Source organism: Ananas comosus, linkage group 1 (assembly GCF_001540865.1).
Source record: "Ananas comosus cultivar F153 linkage group 1, ASM154086v1, whole genome shotgun sequence".
Lineage (NCBI taxonomy): Eukaryota > Viridiplantae > Streptophyta > Magnoliopsida > Poales > Bromeliaceae > Ananas > Ananas comosus.
The window spans coordinates 2,720,847-2,741,913 of record NC_033621.1 but is presented as its reverse complement, the minus strand read 5'-3'; the positions used below and the strand labels follow the sequence as shown (position 1 = coordinate 2,741,913).

The following is a 21,067-nucleotide window of genomic DNA, read 5'->3' as shown; positions in this document are numbered from 1 at the left end:
CTTTTTCGGCCCACCTACGCCGATTTTCCGAATATAAGGCTTTAGGCCTGTGTATTATTGTTCACAGGTCTAAAACCCAATCACAGAGTAACAAAAACCCTCTCAATACGGTTCCGGTAATTCGCAATACCCAGTCCAGTTTGATGCGGATTTTCGACCTGAGATTGTTGTTTACTGCATCTCAAATAGGAACTGGAAAGGTAGTTTCTGCAAACAGGTCGCATTTTGTCAGTGTCTTTTTAGCTTCCATAGATGGTATCAAAGTACGCCAGAAAGTTTACAAACTAAAGCGTCTGAGTGAGAAGGTTCGGGACTAAATTGTTGCTTATTAGGAAGTCTGAATATTTTATTCGGTACAATTTCTTTTTTCGCGCCGTAATAATTGTTGCATTCGGAGTTATGACTGATACGACCTCAATCACCTCGTAGGTAAATGCGTTATTCAGAAAAATCATGATTATTGCAATCTCATTTTGAACTTACAGCGCGTGAGTTATCACTGGACATCTATTGATGAGAAACTTAGGAATCAAAACATTCCAAAGTCCAAACAGGCTTCTTTTTTTTTTTCTTTTTTTTTTTTTTTTTTTTTTTTTTTTTTTTCTGTGTCACTGGTTAAGATAGGCTCAAAACAAAGCATCCCTGTTCGTGAATAAAAACGTCACCACTGCAGCAAGGGTTAAGCAGGGGATTGCAATTATTGATGGAACCCTCTTCCGCATTCAAGTTGCTACGGAGAATATATTGTTGTCTCCAACCAATTCTCCTCCTCTCAACAAATAATAAATCTTCTTCCTTCTTTATGTTAAAATCAATGAATACAGACCTCCTTTTATTAAGACTATTCCTCAATTATGCTTGTACATCTAAGCTCAACAGTGTAAGAAGTTACTAGCTACAACCACTATTTGCTAACGTGTTATCTTTTATAGGAATAAATGAGATAGTTTTTCACCCCACTTTCTTATCATACATACTCTTTTACCATTGTATTCAAGGAATAAGCAAATTATGATATTGCCAGATCTAAAAAAGAGAAAGCTAAATCATGATCAGGTTTAATGTATTTGCTTTGACAACCGGAAAACTAGCTTCGGCCGTACTAATATTCAAACTAACTTAAACCTAGTTAACACTTAAAAAGTAATAAAGTAAAATAAAATAACTGGGAATAAAACCAAGAATGAAGTGAGTAACTCTTTCATAATAGACATTTGTGTACGTTTTCAAGATAGGTTTTTGGAATAAATCAAAAATTCGATTCAAAGAAAAGAAAGAAAGGAACATGATAAGACCAAGATATATGCTATTATCAAATTGTATGGCGCAATTTGAGACTCCCCAAACATCATGTTCTCTAATAATGCAAGGACCAACTTGTTATCTATGGTATTATATTAAATCTCATCCAAATTTTTAACTATTATATCTAATCTATCGAGTCTTTTACAAGTAGAGAATTTTTTTTGTATTAATACCTATTTTATCTCTTTCGTTTTTTGTTTTTTGTTTTTTTTCCTTTTTCTCAGTAGTGAGTTTCCCAACGACATCTTGTTGGAACGTCCATGACTCTACCACCTATTAGTTTCACTTCCATCCAAAAATTTATGGACATTTTTTAATTCCAAAACTCTAGAAAAAAATATTATAATTCTTGAATAATGACAATAAAACTGGCACATGACAGTGGATCGGAGGCTTCTTAATGAGGTATCGATGAAAAGCTCCCCACTAAACTTTTTTATAAAATTTTTTCAAGCCAAAGCTAAATCGCGCCTTTAGTAAAGAGTCATGCAGTGTATCAAACCCCAACCTGTTAGTTATCTATCAGGTACCAACTAATTGCACTAAACAGTGGTCGCTATATATTCTCTTTTTAATGTCAAAATTTTTACCACAAAATGGTTCTCAACCTATGTGTTATCACCATAATCAGAAGGGGCAATTGCAAAAGCTAAAAAAGTGACTAGTTCGCAATTAAAATATACCCACGGACCTACTTGCAAGAAACCCTGATATAGAATAAAATAATAGAAAAAGTTTGGGACAAGATAAGAACCGAGGCGCGTCGATGGGTACGCCTCCAAAGGAATCGTAGGGTGGGATGGCGACAATTTTTCATGAACCCGGTGCACAGTGCACCACATCCTTAAAAACCTGCTTTACAAGCCTTAATACGAGAATTTAGACCTCCTAAATGCAATTTCTGATGACGAAATGACTATATTTTAAATATCATAAATGCGGGACACCTATTTTGCTGCTAAATTTATTAATATTAGCGATTATTTTTTATATTTCAGAGGTAAAATTAGATCAGTTAGGTCTCTAGCAAATTTGCACATTTGTTATATATTCAAAAAGCAAAAGTTTTCCAGAGTTTCTAACTCGCAAAAATAAAATCTTCAATTCTCTTATTCCACCTTTGCTACAGCAAAAACTACATAAATAATTTTATTTTATTATTATTTTTTTTGAGTAGTCATGCTCAAATAATTAACACTTGTGCTCGAAATTCATCTGCGCCAAACAGCTACTTAATTAACACCAAGATAGTAGCTTTTTCCATAATTTATAATTTTCTTACATAGTAAAATTAAATGTACAAATATACTTACCGTAGAGTGTGGTCCATGAGTTATACTTGTTACGTGGATACACCTGGTGCACGCAGAAATCTACTGTGGGGTAGGGCGGGGACCCAGCGCGGAAANCTAAAATGGACATCTAACCCCCTAAACTATAATATTTCGTTCATATTACCCCTTCCGTCAGTTTTCTGTCAAGCTCCGTTAACCGGAAACTGACGAAAGGGGTAAAACGAATGAAATATTAGAGTTTAGGGTGTTAGATGTATATTTTAAGAGTTTGGGAGGTTAAGTGAAACTCGCCAAAAGTTCAGGAGGTAGTAGTGCAATTTACTCCGCAAGGGACTCTTGACTATAAATTATTTTATTATAATATGTTACTTATGGATTGACTACTAATCCTCAAGTTAGTGATCATTCTTGATTTTGAATATATATATATATATATATATACATATATGTATGATGAGCTGCAACGGGTGCCGGGTACTACGGAAGGGGTGCGGAGAGGGTTGCTTGCTTAGGGTTTGCTTGGAGGGGTGGGTCGACGGGGCGGAGGCGCAGGGCCACGCCACGCTCTTCGTCGCCAAGTTCTTCGGCCGCGCCGGTCTCTCCGCCTTTCTCTCCGCCGTCCCCCTCTCTCATCGGCCCGGTACGTATCTATATCTATGTCTGTGTCAGCGGCTAAAAGTATTATTTTTCATATTCCATAGTTTCATAATTATTTATCCTTAAATTTTATTTTTTTTTATTTTTTATGATATTAGTATTGTTGAATTAAATTTTGATGCCTACACAGCAGGGTCGCTGTGGCTAACTGTATTATACTATATTTTGATTCTTTCTGTTCTGTCAATAATAAAAATTGTAGCGCTATTTCGATCGCTTTTGTTCGAAGCCTGCGGGCGCACGATCAGTCCCGTCGGCGGCGCCGTGGGGCTGCTCTGGGCCGGCAACTGGCATCTGTGCCAGGCCGCCGTCCACGCCGTCCTCCGCGGCGAGTCCATCCGCCCACTTCCAGAGGATCTCGCCGCCGCCGTAGGGATCGAAGAGACGTCGTCGTCACGGCAATGCGACTTGGATCTCTATCTCACGCCGATGTTGCCGGCGCCGCCCGCGAAAGAGGAGAAGAGGCGGCAGAGGAAGAGGCTGCGGACGCCGTCGGTGAACTCCGAGGGCTCGGTGACTGTGAGTGAAAATGGAGGAGGAGGAGGACCTCAGCTTTTGAATTTGTTTGTTTGATGCTAAAATTTTTGAAGACAGGAGTGTTTGTGTAGTGTTGTGCAGTTGCTGCGTGTGTTAATTGAGTTTGATATTCCAGTGGCAGTTTCCTGCGGCCGGATCGAGGATGACCCGTTTATGTTAAATGAATGAATTTACATTTGCATCTATACTTGGAGATAAAGAAAAGAATAATTTATTTGGTATAAAACTTTTGTCTCGTGTGATTATAGAAAAAGTAGTTAAATTTTTGCACCTTAAAAGATTCTGTATTCATAATTTAATATAATAACATATTTTATCTACGAGATAAATGAAAGAATATAATATCTCATTTTAGATATTTTTCAACACTCTTTATTTACGAAATATATAAGCTTCTCTCAGAAATTACAAAAATATACCGAATTAAATATTTATACATTCAAATAGAGATCAACATGTATTGTATTTACATTTATATTTAGAGTGTACAAATAATATTTTTCTTATCTTTCTCATTCTAGAAGCGTGCATGTAGTCGATTGGATTGTTATTATTTGTTTGTTTTAGTTAATAGCATCTTCTCAAACTAGCCCATTCTATATAGTTTATAATTTATATATAGTACTTTTGTAGGATATTATATGATATTATCTTATATTTTATTAATATGTGGGTATTAATTAATATGTGGGCATATGTAAATGTAATATAAAAAAAATTGATTAATTAGCAGATACCTCAATAATGCCGGGACAAATATTTCCCGAGATTTTCGTACTATATGAGTTATATATCTTTTTGTTGATGTGCTCCATCTATTATGCCAACACACCAACACAATAGCACATATCATGTAGTTTTTAAAATTACTATTAGCTAGTGAGCATTTGGTTCAAAATTTATAATGTTTAAATAATATTTTATATTTTATATTTACAATAATAAATTTATTACTAATCAAATTATTTTGGTGGAGAGGTTGTTAAAAGCTAATTAATATATATGTTATTATTAATTAATAGACTACTAATAATCCTTCTCATAATAAAATATAAAATTAAGAAAACTTTCTAATTTATAATAATTTCGTATTTCTACCATCTAAATTAATATTACATATCATGAACAAAACTGATCGATCAATGGAGGGCACAATTTGCTATGTGGCTCCCCCTCATCCAACTGAGGTTGCTAATTCTGCAAGCCTATTAAGCTCGTCTAATCAATAAATAATGATAATAATAATAATAATAATTACTTTTAGGACCTTAAAATAAAAATATATCTAGAGCCTTTTCAAACTAAAAATAAAAATAAAAACACAGTTCACGCGTTGTAACGACGACTTTTCTCCAATATAAGAGACCAGGTTTGGCTCAGCCACTTCAATGCAATGAATTTGTGTTGAGCGTATCACATCATTTGATAAAGTTATTCCTTTTTCTTTTTTCTTTTTTGGAACTACGTACGTAAATTAACTTCCCCAAGTTTCGCCCCAAGATTTGCTCGTGGAGTATTTGACTCCGTACACATCATGCGCCAGATTATCATCATTTGTCATCTTTTTTTTTTAATCTTAAATTCTTTTATTTATTCGGTTAATTTTAGCATCTATTTTTTAGATTATCTGATTTAAATTATTTTAATAAATTTCTAGTTACATGAATTTAAATTTTTAAAGATAAACAACGCATTTCTAAATTTGAAGTTGAGAAGTCATTAGCCGGCTCAAATTAAACAAGTTAAAAGGTAAGGTAGTAAAATCAAAATTTTTTCAACTAGATCAAAATTTTTTTTTTTTCGGTGAGAGAAAGATAGCATATTATGTGCTTCGTTTATTTTTTTTAAGATATGAATTTTACTGAAAATACAAAGTAGTTGTGCTTTGAATTTGGAATCTCAGCTACCAACTATCAAGCCTTTTACTACTTGTGTGCTAGCGATGGTCGTGATAATTGAATAACAATTGATGTAATTATATTTCACTTGTGCCTTTATTTTAGGTAGAAATGTACAGAGCTTATCTGAATTATAGACTATTTTGCATATACTATTCAATCTTTTAAAATTTTAATTTTACTACAGAATTTTTTCAATTTGTTTGATTTAAGTTGGTTAATAATATTTTGTCTTTAAAGTTTATGCGAATTACTTTCTATCACAAGCTAATTTAAATCAAATAAATTAAAACATTAGAAAATATAATCAAAATTTTGAATGATTAAATTGTCCAATCAAAATGTTTCGTAATTCAGATAATTATGTAACTTTTTATCTTTATGAAAAATAATTCTTGTATACCCAAAAAAGGAGTGTATATCTTACACTCGCAATTCTAGCTTGATAAAAATGGAATTTGTTTTTAGTAAAATTTTTAAAAATTTAAAATGACAAGAATGATCATAAGATATAATAGGTTTAAGATGTATATCCCACTTTAGAGTGTTCCAGTAGTATTGTTCTATCTTTATTTTCTCGTTTAACAGTACAAGAGGTCTCATCACACGACACGTGTAGTAGTTTTTGTGCGCGCAATTGCTCTGATTTATTTATTTATTTAACTTACGTGTTCTTGTTCCTTTTTGCTTTGTCGATATGTCCAAATTAACATTTATATAAGCTATCCACCCTCGAAAACGTTATAAACGAGTGGGAGCCGTGGTGTTGATACTTTGGTGAGAGAGTTATAAAGTGAAGGGAAAACTTCAAAAAATCCTTATGTGATTTCGTACTTTTTTATTTTAGTATTCTGTGATTTAAAGTGTATCAAGTTAGTACCCTGTAGTTTCGCACTTTCTTACTTTAGTATTCTGTGGTTTAAAGTTTATCAAGTTAGTACTCTGTGGTTTTATTTTTGTATTAAATTAGTACCTTGTGGTTTTTAAACTATAGGATACTAAAGTGAGAAAGTGCGAAACTACAGAGTACAAACTTGATACATTTTAAACCACAAGGTACTAAAGTAAAAAAGTGCATAATCATAGCATACTAACTTGATACACTTTAAACCACAGGGTACTAAAATGAGAAAAAGTGAAACCACAAGAAGGGTATTTGAAGTTTTCTCTAGAGTGAAAGAAGAGATATTATTACATGCAAAGAGTGGAAAGTATATCTCACATATTGCTCCAAAAAAGAAAAAAAAAGTCATAATAGAAGTTTTAAAATTGAAATTTAACTACAGAATATACGAATTAGCTTTAACATTTTTGCTATGCGCATAATAGATATCAAAATGAATATATTATGTACACTAACTGAAGAGATAGTATAAAAATAGTAAAATAATAAAATGACCGATACGAAAATTAAACTCAAACAGAGAAGACTTAGAACTGTCTCTAATATTATATTAAATAAAAAATCAATTAGCTAGAAAATGATATTAGTTTTAACCATATGAACACTTTTTATTATATTTTTAAAACAATATATGTAAAATATTATGAAACTTAGGACATTATTTTCATACAAATCAAACCGCTCTTAAGATAATTCATCTACAAATATTTGATGCGGTGCATAAGAAGATGCATGAATACACCAGGTGCACGCGATAATTTCGCAGTGGAAAATGAAGAGTGTAGAGGGAAGGGTGTGGACGCCTCTTGAGAAAGCGACAAGAAAAACATGTTACATCAAAGAGGACATGGTGCATTAATTGATGCAGGGGCATTTTAGTAATTTTAAAAATCAGCATTAGTAATTTTAATAATTATTTGATGCAGGTTTAATTTCCTGTATGTCCCTGCAAATACAGCGATTGTAATATATCTCTACAAAATTTAACTTTTATATATTTTTTTTACAAAAATTATAATATTTTCAAATATGTCCTTCTGATTTGTTACCGTCAAAATAATTTATTTTATAAGTAAAATGACATTTTTATCATTACAAATGTTCCTTCAAAAATTTCAACTATTAATTAAAGAGGAGTAAAAAGGTCAATTCATCTCATTAACTAATTATGCTCAAGTATTTTATCTATGGTTAACTAATTTTTTTAAAGGATCCAAATGACAGGAACACATTTGAAAATATTAGAACTTTTGAAGAAATAATATATAAAAATTAAAATTTATAAAAAAATATTTATAATTTATTATTTTTGTAGGGACCTATATGAAATTTAACCTGATGCTAATAAAACAAAATTATTGTCAATGGGTTTAATTCCATGGCATGCAATGACATCGTACCAATCACAAAAAATATATCCATCATTTTGTAGCAAAGTTTTTGTCGGTATTCCAAATTTTAGGAGACTCAAATTTAAGTTAATTATTTATTTTAATAAATTTAATTAAATTTTATAAATAAATAAAATATTTAAATTTTAAAGTTAAACTGCTGTTAATTGATTTAAATTCAATAAATTGAAAAGATTGAATTGTAAAACTAAAATTTTTAAAATATTAGATAGAAAATTTAAAATAATTTATAGTTCAGATAAATAATTTTGTGTATTTTTTTCAAAATATTTGTCACATGACCACGAATAGATGATTGTGTAGGGATAGACTTGCAAAAGTGCAAATAAGAAAACCCGCCAAGTGGAGTGGGGTCCACTAGGCGGCGAATTTTGCCTACTTCCGAAATATACTAGTATTTATTTTATTTTTTTTAAAAAAATGTACACAAATTTTTGTTAATTATTATTTTATTTACTTATTTATTTCTTGATTTTTATTTATATTTGCGCTTCTTAGATTTTCTTGTAATAACTTTATATCAATTTTCTCACTATATATAATAAAAAAGTCTAAAAATATTGTGTACGCCTATAATAATAATACTTATAATAGCACATAAATAATATATATTATATACTTTTTATTCTTTAGATTTATAATAGCACCATTGCTTATAGTAAATTATAAGCATTAAATGACTGAAAAGTTAATAATATATATTATTTATAGAGTTAAGCTGCTACACTATTAGTAGTACGGAGTTCTTCGTATTATCAAATTATTTTCAATGATGCGATTTTCAAATCGACAATTTATTTCGTTAGACTTGATTTACACTATCGAAAGTATTTGAAAACTAAATTTCATAATTTTTCGACATTATTTGATTAGTGATCAAAAGATCTCAAAACTAACAATTTTAATCGTCGATATGACGCGTTTGTGAATTAAACAGTATAAAACAATCAAAGTTTGGTGAAATTTTTATAGAAATTTTTTTTTTTACTATTTAGAGTAAGATCAGCATCTCTGATCTTAAATTCAAGTCTTTTATCATTATTTCTTATGAGATTTTTTTTTTAGCCGTTTATTTTTTAGACTACTCGTTTGATAGGTAAATAATATCGAAAAATTAAAAAATTTAATTTTTAAATACTTTCAACGGTGTAGATCAAATCTAATAGAACCGAACGTCGATTTAAAAACTGCATCATTAAAGATAATTTAGTAGCACAGAAATATTTATATTACTAATAGTATTTATATATTATTAAAAGTATTTTAGTTGTGTTAGATAATAGTATCTACAAATATTTAATGAATGGGTGCGGTCGCGAACTTCCCATTTTGTGTGACAGCTGACGTGGAGACGTCGCATCACCAGACGTGGAGAGAAAGGCTGACGGCAAGTGTCGGCGCCAAATTCGGCTGCTTCCTCCCTCGATTGCGGAGCCGACGGACATGGAAAAGAAAAAAAATAAAATGTGGCAGCCCCCACGGCATTATTTTCATCTTTTCAACAAATTAAATTTATCTACCGTTTCTAGAGCAAATGACAAAAAGCTTGATGATAGGCATCCAAGATCTAAATTTGAATCTTAATTAATTTATATTTCTAGCTAAATTTATTTCTAAATAAAATAAACGAAGCGGGTAGCATGCTATCTATCTCTCAAAAAAAAAAAAAAATTAAATTTGATCATAAAATTTAAAGCAATCTAAAATAAGATATTCTGTTAAATATATGTAATGCCTCAATAGTTTTATATCGGATGAGATATTAATTTCAATCGATTTATATGAGACCTGCACACTAGTAATAATAACTGAGTTTAAGTATTTTGGGCTGGTTGTTTGAGCCCAATGAGTTATTATTGCTAGCGGATCGGGTCGTTACATTTAGTTTCAGAGCCGAATACCAGCTGAAATTGTGAGAGCTAAATGGTATACGAGACAAAGTGCTATACCAACGGATTTGGTAGGAGCCACCTCTAGAATCTCATACCGTCTGGTAATTCTTGTTCTGGTTTGTCTGGTTTGGACCCAATGATGTAGTCCTAATAATAACTGGGTTTAAACATTTTGGGCCGGTTGTTTGGGCTTAACGATTTATTATTACTAACGGGTCAGATCGTTACAATATAAAAATTTATAAATATCTTTTTTTAACTCTTTAAGTCTTTAGAAATTTTTTAAAATCTTAAATTTTTATAATACAATGATTGTTTCATATATTTCACATGGCTTGAATTGAAAATGTGACAGCCCCACAGCATTATTCATGTTTTCAAGAAATTAAATTTGCTCATAAAATTTAGAACAATTTAAAATGGAGTATATATCTTATACCAACTTCATCCCAAGACTATTAATATTCTACCGTCACATTAAATTTTTTTTATTTTTATTCAAATTTATTTGAGTTTTTTATCAACCCTAAAATAGGGTGTAAAATCTATACATTTTCCTAAAATTTATCCATTTTATCATATATTTTAAAAACTTATTATTATTTTTCTAAAAATTTTTGACCGCCTTAAAATATATATGATGTGATGGCATTGCAACTTAGAAGATCACCCATCTGATGATGAAGGAGATGGCGAAACGACTGGACGGTGATGGTGAGCTATGGGAAATTCACAATTTTCGTAAGTGAAAATATATAAAAGTTAAAAGTATTACTTATTTTGATCTGATTTTCTAATTTTAAAAAATTTTAGATTTTTTATTTTATTTTTTAATTTATTTGATTTGAATATGTTAACGACTCTTTCATTTTAAAATTTGAGTCCGTCGTATTTTTACAGATTTAATTAATACAATTTAAGTAATTCAATATACCAATAAATTTATTAAAATAAATAATTAACTTAAATTTTTTATTGGGAGAGACATCAAATGACCTAACTCAAATAAATATGAAAGATTTGGTACTAAAATTAAAAATTTAAAAGATTAAATAGTCAAATCAAAGTAGTCAATACGCATAAGTTAAGTCCTATTTATGTTTAACCATGTTTTCATATTTATGTTAGGTAAAAATCTAGGTTCCCTTGTCCCTGGTCTTACTTGCTCCTTGACATAAAATTTTATTTTAATTTGAAATAGGCATTTTATCACTATTTTAAACAGCACCAAAAATTTGGAACATTTTCTTTCTAAGCATTGGTGCAGGCAAAGGTCTAGTTTTTTAAAATACGTTGTCCGAATAAATCTGTTTGGATATTAAGAGGATCTAAAAAAATTAAAATTATTTTAGAGTTTCGCTTTGATGCTATAAATTAGTGGTGACATTTCAAAGTTGATGAAGCAAAATTATACAATTAATAATGTAGGAGGAGGTTTTCTATTTTGTTTTTATTAGGGTTAAAAGATAGAAGCAAAAGATATGGACCAGCCAACAAAATTTTCTAATTTTTAGCACTTGGGTAGCAGCCATTGGGTCTCAATCAGAAGCTGGCCAGTGGAACTGTCAAGAGATAAAAGCCAATAAAAAGAATACAAATTTGCACATTGGCTCAAAGAAAGTGAGAGATCAACTTAAACGTCCTTATCTCCGTTCAGAAAGAGAAGAACACAACAAATTAAGGATCACAGTGATCAGAACAGGGGTCTTTTAAGCCAAAGCAAGGGTGTTATTCAATCAATTGATGTCTAAGGATCTATCAACTTCGACCAGAGTTTTGATGTAGAACAAAATCATATATAGCCCCTGATTTCTTTTCGCCGCGTGCAGTTTAGAGAAAGCTATTGTAACAGATTAGCTTACACATTGGTCACTGAACTTGTATCTCAAAGTTTCATTTAGATTACTGAAACTTCAATTGAATCGTCCCCAGAGTTGGTTTAATTCTCTTGAAAGAGGGATTATACAGCAGGCAATTCAACTTTCGCACTTCTCTAATAGATAACATAAATGACGATGCAGTCGTGGCAGCTGAATCAATAGTCATGCCATCTTTTTGCAGATGATGAAATCCATGTCGCATTATTCTTCTGTTGGAAAAACCATACAGAATTTGACAAAGAGACCTGAATGAAACACAAATTGAAATTCTGCAACTCAATTGCACCAAATTGAAGTTGGTTGATCTAACCAAAACTTTGAGATGATTTCGGAGTTGCATTGAAAATGCTTCTGTGCAATCATCTTTCCAAGTAATAACTCAGATCTAAAAATGCAAATAGAAAAAAGAACACCGAGAAAAAAGAAAACACACAAAAAAGCAAAAGTTCTTGCAAACAAAGACGTAGCTTTCTTCCACTTGCTCATTCAAAGCAGCAGCCACAAAGCATGACATATATACACCCTTTTATCAGCAAAAGTAATCTGTATACAACTACTGCAATCTCTGCAGGAGAAGTCAAAAGAAGAAGAAGAAGAAGAAGAAGAAAACAAGGCCATTCCTCTGGACATACGAGTAATACAAAAAAAAAAAAAAACATGAATCAGATGCATTACGTGAGATCAACAACAAGCAGAATTAGAACACTCTACAAACATCCAATCACATAAAACGTCAATACCTTTCGGACAATCTCCAGTTGGCATGGGAACAAAAGAGCCCGCTGTGAAGTTAGTGATCAGTACGAGAATCTGCTCTACAATTACAGCTTACTGGACCTGCACTTTCGTTGTAATATGTGGCCCTGCAGACTACATAGCTTCACCTGATTTTTTTTTTTGAGAAGAAAAATAAATTAGCAAATGCATGTTAATATTGCAAAAGGACAGAAAAAAAGGGTAGTAGGAGTTACATGCAAAGCAGCCACAGTGGACAAGAGATCTCTGGATTGATCCAACAGTTTTAGTTCTTGAGAAGCCGCTTTCGCAAGTTCAGACACCAAGGAATTTGCCCCTTCAACCTGGAGAAGAAAATATCCTAGAAACTGTGAGATGATAGTTGGCCAAGTATACATGATCAGAACACTGTTGACTTGGGATAACTTTCGCCTCATGAAAATTTTCAATCGATTTTTATGGCACGTTATTTTTCTTTTGAGATATTTGCAAATATGCTATGCAAAATATATGATCTATTTACGGCTTTAGTTATTTGCAGACATAAACCCGTACTCACGAATATGCCCCTCATTTTTTTAAAAAGTTCTAATACAAAACTAGTGTCTGCCCATGAATTGGACTACTCATCGCACTCTAGATTTTTTTTTTTTTCCCCATGTGAAAAGGAGCTGTTATAAAAGGTTACCCCCATATCGCAACACCATACTTAGAGAGAAATTTATAAAGCGGTGCATAGTCCTGCTGGGTGGCCTTATTGGTTCCGAGGCAAGCTCATCTCTTGCCTAATCATGCTTGGGCGAAGAAATTGGCATCAATTTAGAGGGTCCACAACAGGACATTTGGTTGTGAGACGTGCCATACCTAACTCACCGTATTATTAGAAAAAGGTGATGCTGTTAGGAAACATTAGGAACTACAGTGTTTAAAGACCTATATATACTTAGCCCTTGGTTGGTGCTGCTGCTGCTTTTTCTTTCAGCAATAGTCACTTTTATAGAATGTTTGGCAAACAGAAAATGCAGAGAGAAGCAATTTGGGGAGATTTGTAAATCGTCTGAATAGCAAGACACAAAGAGCACTTCAGCTAACAACACTACACCTTATAGCAAGGTCAAACAGGCTTTTGCCAGGAATGACTTTGTCTTGGCATGCCTTCACGCCATATACATTTCCAACTATTGAGCCAAAACTTCAGGCGTAAATCTGGCTACTCTCAGCATCCTTGCTACCACTATTGCCAATTTACATGAGTTCACCTTCCTATTTATAATGAAGTGTATGCAAGAGCTATTGATTTATTAACATGCGCTACCAGCCTATACTGAACCACCAGAAATAAATGGGAGTGGGGTAACAAACTAGAAAGGGAAGCAGGCAATAATGGAATTCTACAGAAAGAAAGAATTTCTGCGGCAGGTCATTGAGATATATCAATCCCTGTATAGCCCTCCAAATAGTGATTCTCCTGCTACTGTTGCTAGAGAGGGTGATAGGCAAGACCTTAGCTTCATAAAGACGATTAAAAGAAAAAAAAAATTAAATAAGTTCACCCACAGTACTAAATGATCTGCAGTTCTGTTGAAACCCAAGGCATTTTGAACATTTGTACTTAAAATAAGGAGGGTGGCCAAAAGGAAAAAAAAAGTTTTGTGAAGTCAAAGCCCTTGTTTAATTCTTTTAAGTTTCTTTCTTTCATTCTAAACATTTTTTATTATTACTATTTTTTCACTTTCAGAGACTTCTTTCACTTTTCTATGGACGCCTAACTCTCATTTGAATCTAAAAAAGGAGAAATCCTTGATGTTGACGCATTTTGCTGTTGGCTCCTTTCTTATTCTTTATCTTTTGACTTTATTCTCCTCTCTCTTTTCCTTATTATTCCTCCCTTCCTGTTGACTATTTGACCTGTCTTCTCTCGAGATGGGACCACCAGCTTATGGCTGGTAAATTTTCTGCAGGTTCTCCAATGATGTAGCATAAGGACTTCACTCTTTACTCAACATCTAAAACTACTTTCTACAAGGGTACAATTATAAAAGCTTATAAACTCTCCAACACTACATGTTCAGTATCGAGCAAGCCACGATAGAAATTGACAACCGTGCATTCTACAATGTGGTCAGTGAAGATATCTTTTCTCGCACTTCAATAAGATAGCGTTAGTAATAGTAGAAAATTATCAGCTTACTTCCCAAGAAAACCTTCGTTTCATGCTTAAACACAAATATATATTTTTTTAATGCAAATGATTTGATACTCTCTTTTCACACGTTGCAGAATGTGCAGGAACTTGTTTTGATGCAATAGTTAAGAAGCCTTAATTTATCTACAAAATTTTCCTTCAAGGGTTGATACTAGGTTGATAGCTTGCCTCTAAATAAAAGAGTTAAACAGGCCCTCAATGAAATAGATGAAGTATAAACATGGAAGCAGCAAAGACAGTATAGGAGCTTAGAATTGATGGAATGTACAGAAGAAAAATGGTAAAAGCAATCACCTTTGACAACAAAGATATCATTGAAGATGTCATTGCCTGCATTGCATCAACTGCCGAACCAACAGCATCTTTAACATCTTGGATGTCCGCCTTCAAAAAGAAATAAACTATAAGTCTGCACTAAAATTGAGTATAGTAAAGGTGGCATAAGAGGAGGAGCAGACTTTTGCACCACCAACAACGGGAAGACGGAGAGTGCTAGCTTTTAATGCTTCAATAGCTCCTGATAAAGAGTTTGAATGATCTCTATCCATAAGAGACCAACTCTCCAGATAAGACATCTGTATAAAACTTCTACTGGTCAAGTTTCAAAAGCTGAAAATACTATTAGTGCAGCAGAAGAATTAATAGCCTAAAAGTATTGCTATTCAAAGATTATTGTCATGAAAAATAACAGGTTGTTTCTGCAGGAAAGATAAATAACAAGGGCACAAGTAGCTTTGAAACTTTTTAGATAACTAATGCTCTAAAATCTTAAATACAGTAGCACATAAGGGCATGTTTGGTTCATGATTGGAATAGGAATGGAAAATGGAATTGGATTGCTTTGGAATGGAGAATGGAATGACGAATCATCCAAAAATATTTGGTTCATTATTGGATTGGAAATCGGAATAGAAATTTAGATTTTTTGAGAGAGGATTTTGATTAAAGTGATGAAGGGAGAGGAGGTAGCTGTTGGTGAAAGAGAGTTTTGAATAGTTTACTTTGGAATGGGCCAATCCGAGATTCAAAGCCAGATTGGGCCATAAATGGATTTAGCCAATTCCCATTCTGGAGTGGAATGGGAATCAGAATCCGATTCCTATAAAACAAACGACAACTATCGGAATCAATGAATTCCATTCCGATTCCATTCCGATTCCATAGTCTAAAATAGGTGAACCAAACATGTCCTAAATATTTTCCCTATAGCAAAACACTAAAGGAAAGTTTCTCAGTAGTCAACAGAGCAGAATGATTAACAAAATAATTTTTTAAACTTCCAAGCAAGATGAATATTTAAAGGTACTAGTTATATATATTGATCAGAATAAAGTTGAAGGCATAATTCTGACCCCAATTGTTGGGCCAGAAAGCTTGCTGCCCTATCACTGGTAGCATAGTTACAATGGGACAAGATGAAGAAGGAAGAATATGCTAATAGCAAACAAACAAAGACAATTAAGAACAAAGAGTAACCAACTTGAGGGTAAAAGGAGGAAATTTTGGAGTGGGAGATGCTTAGGCCATCTACTTTCAGTTACCAGCTAAAGCGGAAAAAAAAAAAAAAGTAAGAGATAATAGGAACTGAAAGACAAGAACTATTAAAGTAGATATACTACATATGAACTAGCCTCAGAACAAAATGGATATGAAATAACATGACATGCATGGCAAATTAAGTTGGTGATGAATTAATTGCAAGTTTCTATGATTCAATCAGATTTAACCATACGAAACTCAAATAGCTCCACTTATCTCTACCCAATTCTAAGCAGGATACCATGGATAAAAGACTCAAAGAGGTAGATTGAATGGGCTCAAATCCCCTAAAGGAAGAGAGATCTTTGGACTCACTTGGGCCCTGCAACCTACTGTATATTGGTACAGATGTACATCATGTGAAAAAGTTTGAAGTGTGTTATGGCAAAAGGACAGTCACCTTCTAGCAACCTACACAAAGTAAAAGGGCTAATGAAATTGATGCATGGCAGTCACCTAATTCTACGATACATAGTAGACTGGAACTCTCTTCCACAAATTTTCCCTCTTCAAGCCTTTTGAAACTTCTAAGACCTACGCCTTTGTGAAATTCAAATCCCATTAGCAGGTGTATAATTTAAGATAAAATTTCTTCAGTTGATTAATTTGCCAACTGGCCTTTGCTTATTTATCTCTTCTTGACTTCAAATACTGCATATTAAGCTACTTTTTGCCCACTAATATCAATTCCCAGAGTAATTTTTTACTTGATTAAATAGACACAACTCAATCCACTTTTTTGTGAGTAGATAGCTGCGAAAGGTCAAAATTTTCATTTAGTTTTGAATTCAAGCATGGCATAGGCAATGACAATCAAAAAGTGTACAAAGAATAATATACGAGAAAGCTTCCACAACATCTGCAAAATAGAGATGATAACCGAAGAATTACCTGTCCCTTAAGAATGGAAGTTAGCTTAAGATTCTGCATCAGAAGTTGGAGCTTGATCCTTTTACTAGTGACAGAATCACGCAACCTCAAGGCACTAATCCATGCATTGTAAAGATTTTTCTGATACAAATCAAAAAGAATATAAGCAATGTGTAGTATACATTATTTAAGGAATATACGAAGGAAAAGTTGATGAGTATACCGAATAGATGAAGGAAAAGTTGATAAATATTCTAAAATGTACTCAGCAATGAACAGAGACCAAAAGGACGAAGTACTGATTCAGAACTGCGCAATGGGGAGGAATAGATGAAGGAAAACTTAACAGTAGGATCAGCAGTTATTTTTAGCTGAGTTTAACTATGAAGAATCTCTGTATCTATCGAAAAACTGATGTAGGACGCAATCAACCAGATTGGGCTGGGAGAGTTTTGCATCACTAACACTAAACGAAAAAACTAATTCAGCCTTAAGTATAAGAAAAGAAAAAGATGATCATGGCAACAGATGAAGAATTGTAATCACCTAGCTATGAAATAATTACTAGCCTAAACTAGAAAATTGATAGGAGGAAACTTCATTCTGTGCTAAGAAGTCAGGCAGCCCAAGATGATCAGCTAAACAGTTACAGATAGAAGATAAATTAGTCAACTGCATGTAACCCAGCGATCTACCGGCCAAAATATTAACTCTAGGTGGCCTACGAAGGCTCATAGCATAGTATTAGGGAAAACCAAGATACTTTATAATGCAATGCCAATTTGAGATGTTAAAATTCTGGGTGACTAGCCCTCATTTAACAAAAGTCCAAATTAATTAGTTGCAACATTTTTAGATGATCTTTGAAGTCCACTGCTATCAGAACATTATTCAAAACTAGTAATGCCCTAGAAACCTACTTGTGACTGCCATAACTTCTATAACCTGTGGGGAGCTAATAAGTAATAACTATAAACAAAGTATCAAGTTAAAAAGTTAAGGGCAATTTGATTACTCATGACTACACAAAAGTACTAGCTATCAAGTCTCTTTTATAGAAAGAAACTAAAAGTAGCTCTCATAGTATGCAAAATCCAACCTAATACATGAAGTAAGAGAGTGTCAATCCAGTCAAAAATTCACCTTTTGAAATCATTTATGCACAAAAAAAGTTCATGTACCTATGCCATTCTTTGAATGAATTTCAATTGTACGCAAGCTCATCATTGGCAGCTTGCATGGTGCCCCTATGTATGAACTATTGTAAACTAAGAGATCTACCATTTCTGACTGCACAATTATGTAGCTTGCTACCCTCGCCGATTAAATATCTATGAAGTCATATTTTGTCACAAATACAGCATATCTTAAATATGTCAAATCAACTATCTATCTAATGAGTTAATAGAATATAGCAATGTTCTGTAAAGTAAATGATAAATGCCTAATTACAAAAGGATGAAGGAAATTCACCAAATGGTAAACCATATGACAATTATCATGAGGACTAAATGAATAGGAAATACACAGTTATGCAGATAACAGTGTAAGTTTATATACATCGGTAGAACAGTTGGACAGGCAACAACAATTCAGCAACGACACATTACAAGGCAATTATATGGTGTTTCACATTGAATTATAGACTGCAAAGATGGAAACACAAGTAAGCAGTTCCAAAGTGATAAGCAAAACATAGATTCAATTGAAACTGATACAACTGCAACGTTATCGCCCTCACCTCTGCAGTTAGTCTCTGCACTAGCAACAGAGCATCGATCCTCGCGTTCACAAACCGCCACTGCAAATGCCGGTTGTCCAAGAGCCTCAGCACGTGCGCTTCCTCGATCCGGTTCTCTCCTTTCTTCGCCCTCCTCACCTCCACAGCAAAGCTAATGATAGAGGGCGCATTCGCCGGCTGAACCCCAACAGGAGAAGAAGTGCTCACCGCCGATCCACTCCTTCCCCGCAAAGGACTGGCCATCCCTCTCGATGGCGAAGCCATCACCTTACACGGCGACGAAGCCCTCACTGGTCCATGGAGAGGTGAAGAAGCCGAGCGAGGAGATGAAAAAGGGCTATCTACTGAAGATCTCTTCACCAAACCTAGCCGACCGCTGGTCTCCGGCCAGAACCTCGCAGGAACACTAATTCCCCTCTGAGAAACCCTAGCTCGTCCCGACACCCCGAGATCTTGTGCCCCCGAATTGCTGCCAGAGGAGACGCTATCGGTGTCCGACGATGCAGAGAGATCGTCAGCATCGAAGGAGGAGGCGCGCCTCAAACCGTCATCGAACACCATGGACTGTTGCAGCAAGTGTACGGTCGCCAGGATCGAGTTCTTTGATTCTAAGGAATAGTCCAAGCTCCTGGCGAGGGGATTGGACGCCTGGGGCTTAGCGGCGGGCCACCGGTGGTGGCGATCCGACGGCCGGGAGTTCTCCGACTGCTCCCCGGCCTTCGAAGACGCCGCGCCGGCGGCGGCGGCGGCGGCTGCAGTGGAGAGCCTCCGCCGCTCGGGGGTGGGCTTCGGCGAGCCCGCGGCCTTGGCGCGGCTGGTCTGGTAGAAGAAGGACTCGCCCTGGAACGACACCGAGAGGCTCCTCGTGGTGGTGCAGATAGCGCGCGACGCGGCGGCGGAGGAGGGCGGCGGCGGGGCCGGGGGAGGGGGCTCGGCGGGGATCTGCGGCCGCGGATCCGCCCGCGCGGCGGGGCGGGCGCGGCCCACGGAGTGCGACCTCCGCGGCGCCGCCGACTGGGGCAATGCTGGGGTCGCCGAGGGCCGCGGCGCCGGCACCGGCGACGGGAGCCGCCGCGAAGAGCTCGACGACGACGACGACGACGTCGAGGACGCGCACGAAGTGGAGGCCGAGGGCGCGGGCGAGGGCGAAGAGAACGAGGAGAGGTAGCGGGACCCGATCTCCTTCGCGCGGGGCCGCCGCGCCGCGGCTGCCGCGGAGGCGGCGGCGCCGCCATTGCTCTCCGAGGGGATCAGAGGGGGGCGAGCGAGATCTTCCCGGGGAGAAGGGTTTCGTGCGGGTGCGACGGCGGCGGCGGCGGCGGCGGCCACCATGATCGCCGGTGAGATCTCGATCTATCTCCTCCTCCTACGAACTATATATATATATATAAAATTCTTGTGAGCGAGGGGGATTACTCCTCTGACCGCTCTAGCGCTCGCTCTCTCTCTTCTTCTTCTTCTTCTTCACCTGGAGAAGTGAGAGAGATAGTGATAGGTGAAGCCACATTGTGTGTACAGTAGTAGCCGTGGAGTTTGGGGATTTTTTTGTTTTTTGTTTTTTTTTTTTTGGGTAGTTATGTTCGTAGTGGGGGTGCTGGTGTTCAGGAGCTTAAGATGAGAGCGAGAGTGTGTTCATGTGTGGAGAGAGAAAGAATGGGATTAGTTTTAGTAGTATTATTTATAATAATAATAATAATAAAGGGGGTGTGTTATTTAAAACGGAGAATAATGTGGATTAAAGAGAGCTCCGATGAGGCGAAGAAGAGGAAAGGACGGTGAGAGTGAGAGAGAGAGAGAGAGAGAGAGAGAGGGAGGATGAGAGAGAGAGGTAGCAGGTAAGTATAATAATTGAGAAGATGTAGATTGGAGGGAGGATGAGAGAAGGAGACGGTGATTTTGCTTTCCATGTAACGCTCATATATCTTGGTTCTTATTAGCATGACGTGTGGGACCCCCTTGCATGTGGGGCCCACGTGTCAGTGCAGTGTAACCGTGATGTGCACGGCGTTACAGGTTGGAACTTCCGGGAGAGAGAGAGAGAGAGAGAGCAGATGGGTTTTGGTGCGTCAACGAGCGGATAACGAGTTAGCTCGTAAAAATAGCGACCCGAAAAATTCAGTTTGTATTTTGCTCGTTAATATAATTTACGAGCCGATCAATAAATAATAAACTAAATAAATTAAATTTAATATATAT

At 35.3% G+C, this 21,067-nt stretch overlaps 2 protein-coding genes across 4 annotated transcripts; one reads left to right on the top strand and one right to left on the bottom strand.

Moving 5' to 3' along the window:
* Positions 3,001 to 4,020, top strand: LOC109708709 (LOB domain-containing protein 37-like). The gene is made up of 2 exons (XM_020230528.1): positions 3,001 to 3,240; positions 3,460 to 4,020. Exons 1-2 carry the CDS (start codon positions 3,051 to 3,053, stop codon positions 3,828 to 3,830), a joined length of 561 nt encoding a protein of 186 aa, XP_020086117.1. The 5' UTR covers positions 3,001 to 3,050; the 3' UTR covers positions 3,831 to 4,020.
* Positions 11,659 to 20,649, bottom strand: LOC109720669 (protein SNOWY COTYLEDON 3-like). 3 transcript variants are annotated; one of them, XR_002219036.1, is made up of 7 exons: positions 18,872 to 20,649; positions 17,152 to 17,271; positions 15,180 to 15,296; positions 15,016 to 15,105; positions 12,752 to 12,859; positions 12,521 to 12,664; positions 11,659 to 12,025 (listed from the first exon to the last, which is right to left on the bottom strand). XR_002219036.1 is itself a non-coding variant. In XM_020247928.1 (6 exons), the coding sequence occupies exons 1-6, from the start codon at positions 20,201 to 20,203 to the stop codon at positions 12,602 to 12,604; spliced, it is 1,830 nt and encodes a 609-aa protein (XP_020103517.1). In that variant the 5' UTR covers positions 20,204 to 20,649; the 3' UTR covers positions 12,215 to 12,601. The 3 variants fall into 3 exon arrangements, 1 of the variants encoding a protein (XP_020103517.1); XR_002219034.1 differs by lacking the exon at positions 11,659 to 12,025 and adding an exon at positions 12,215 to 12,402; XM_020247928.1 differs by lacking the exon at positions 11,659 to 12,025 and having other exon boundaries at positions 12,215 to 12,664.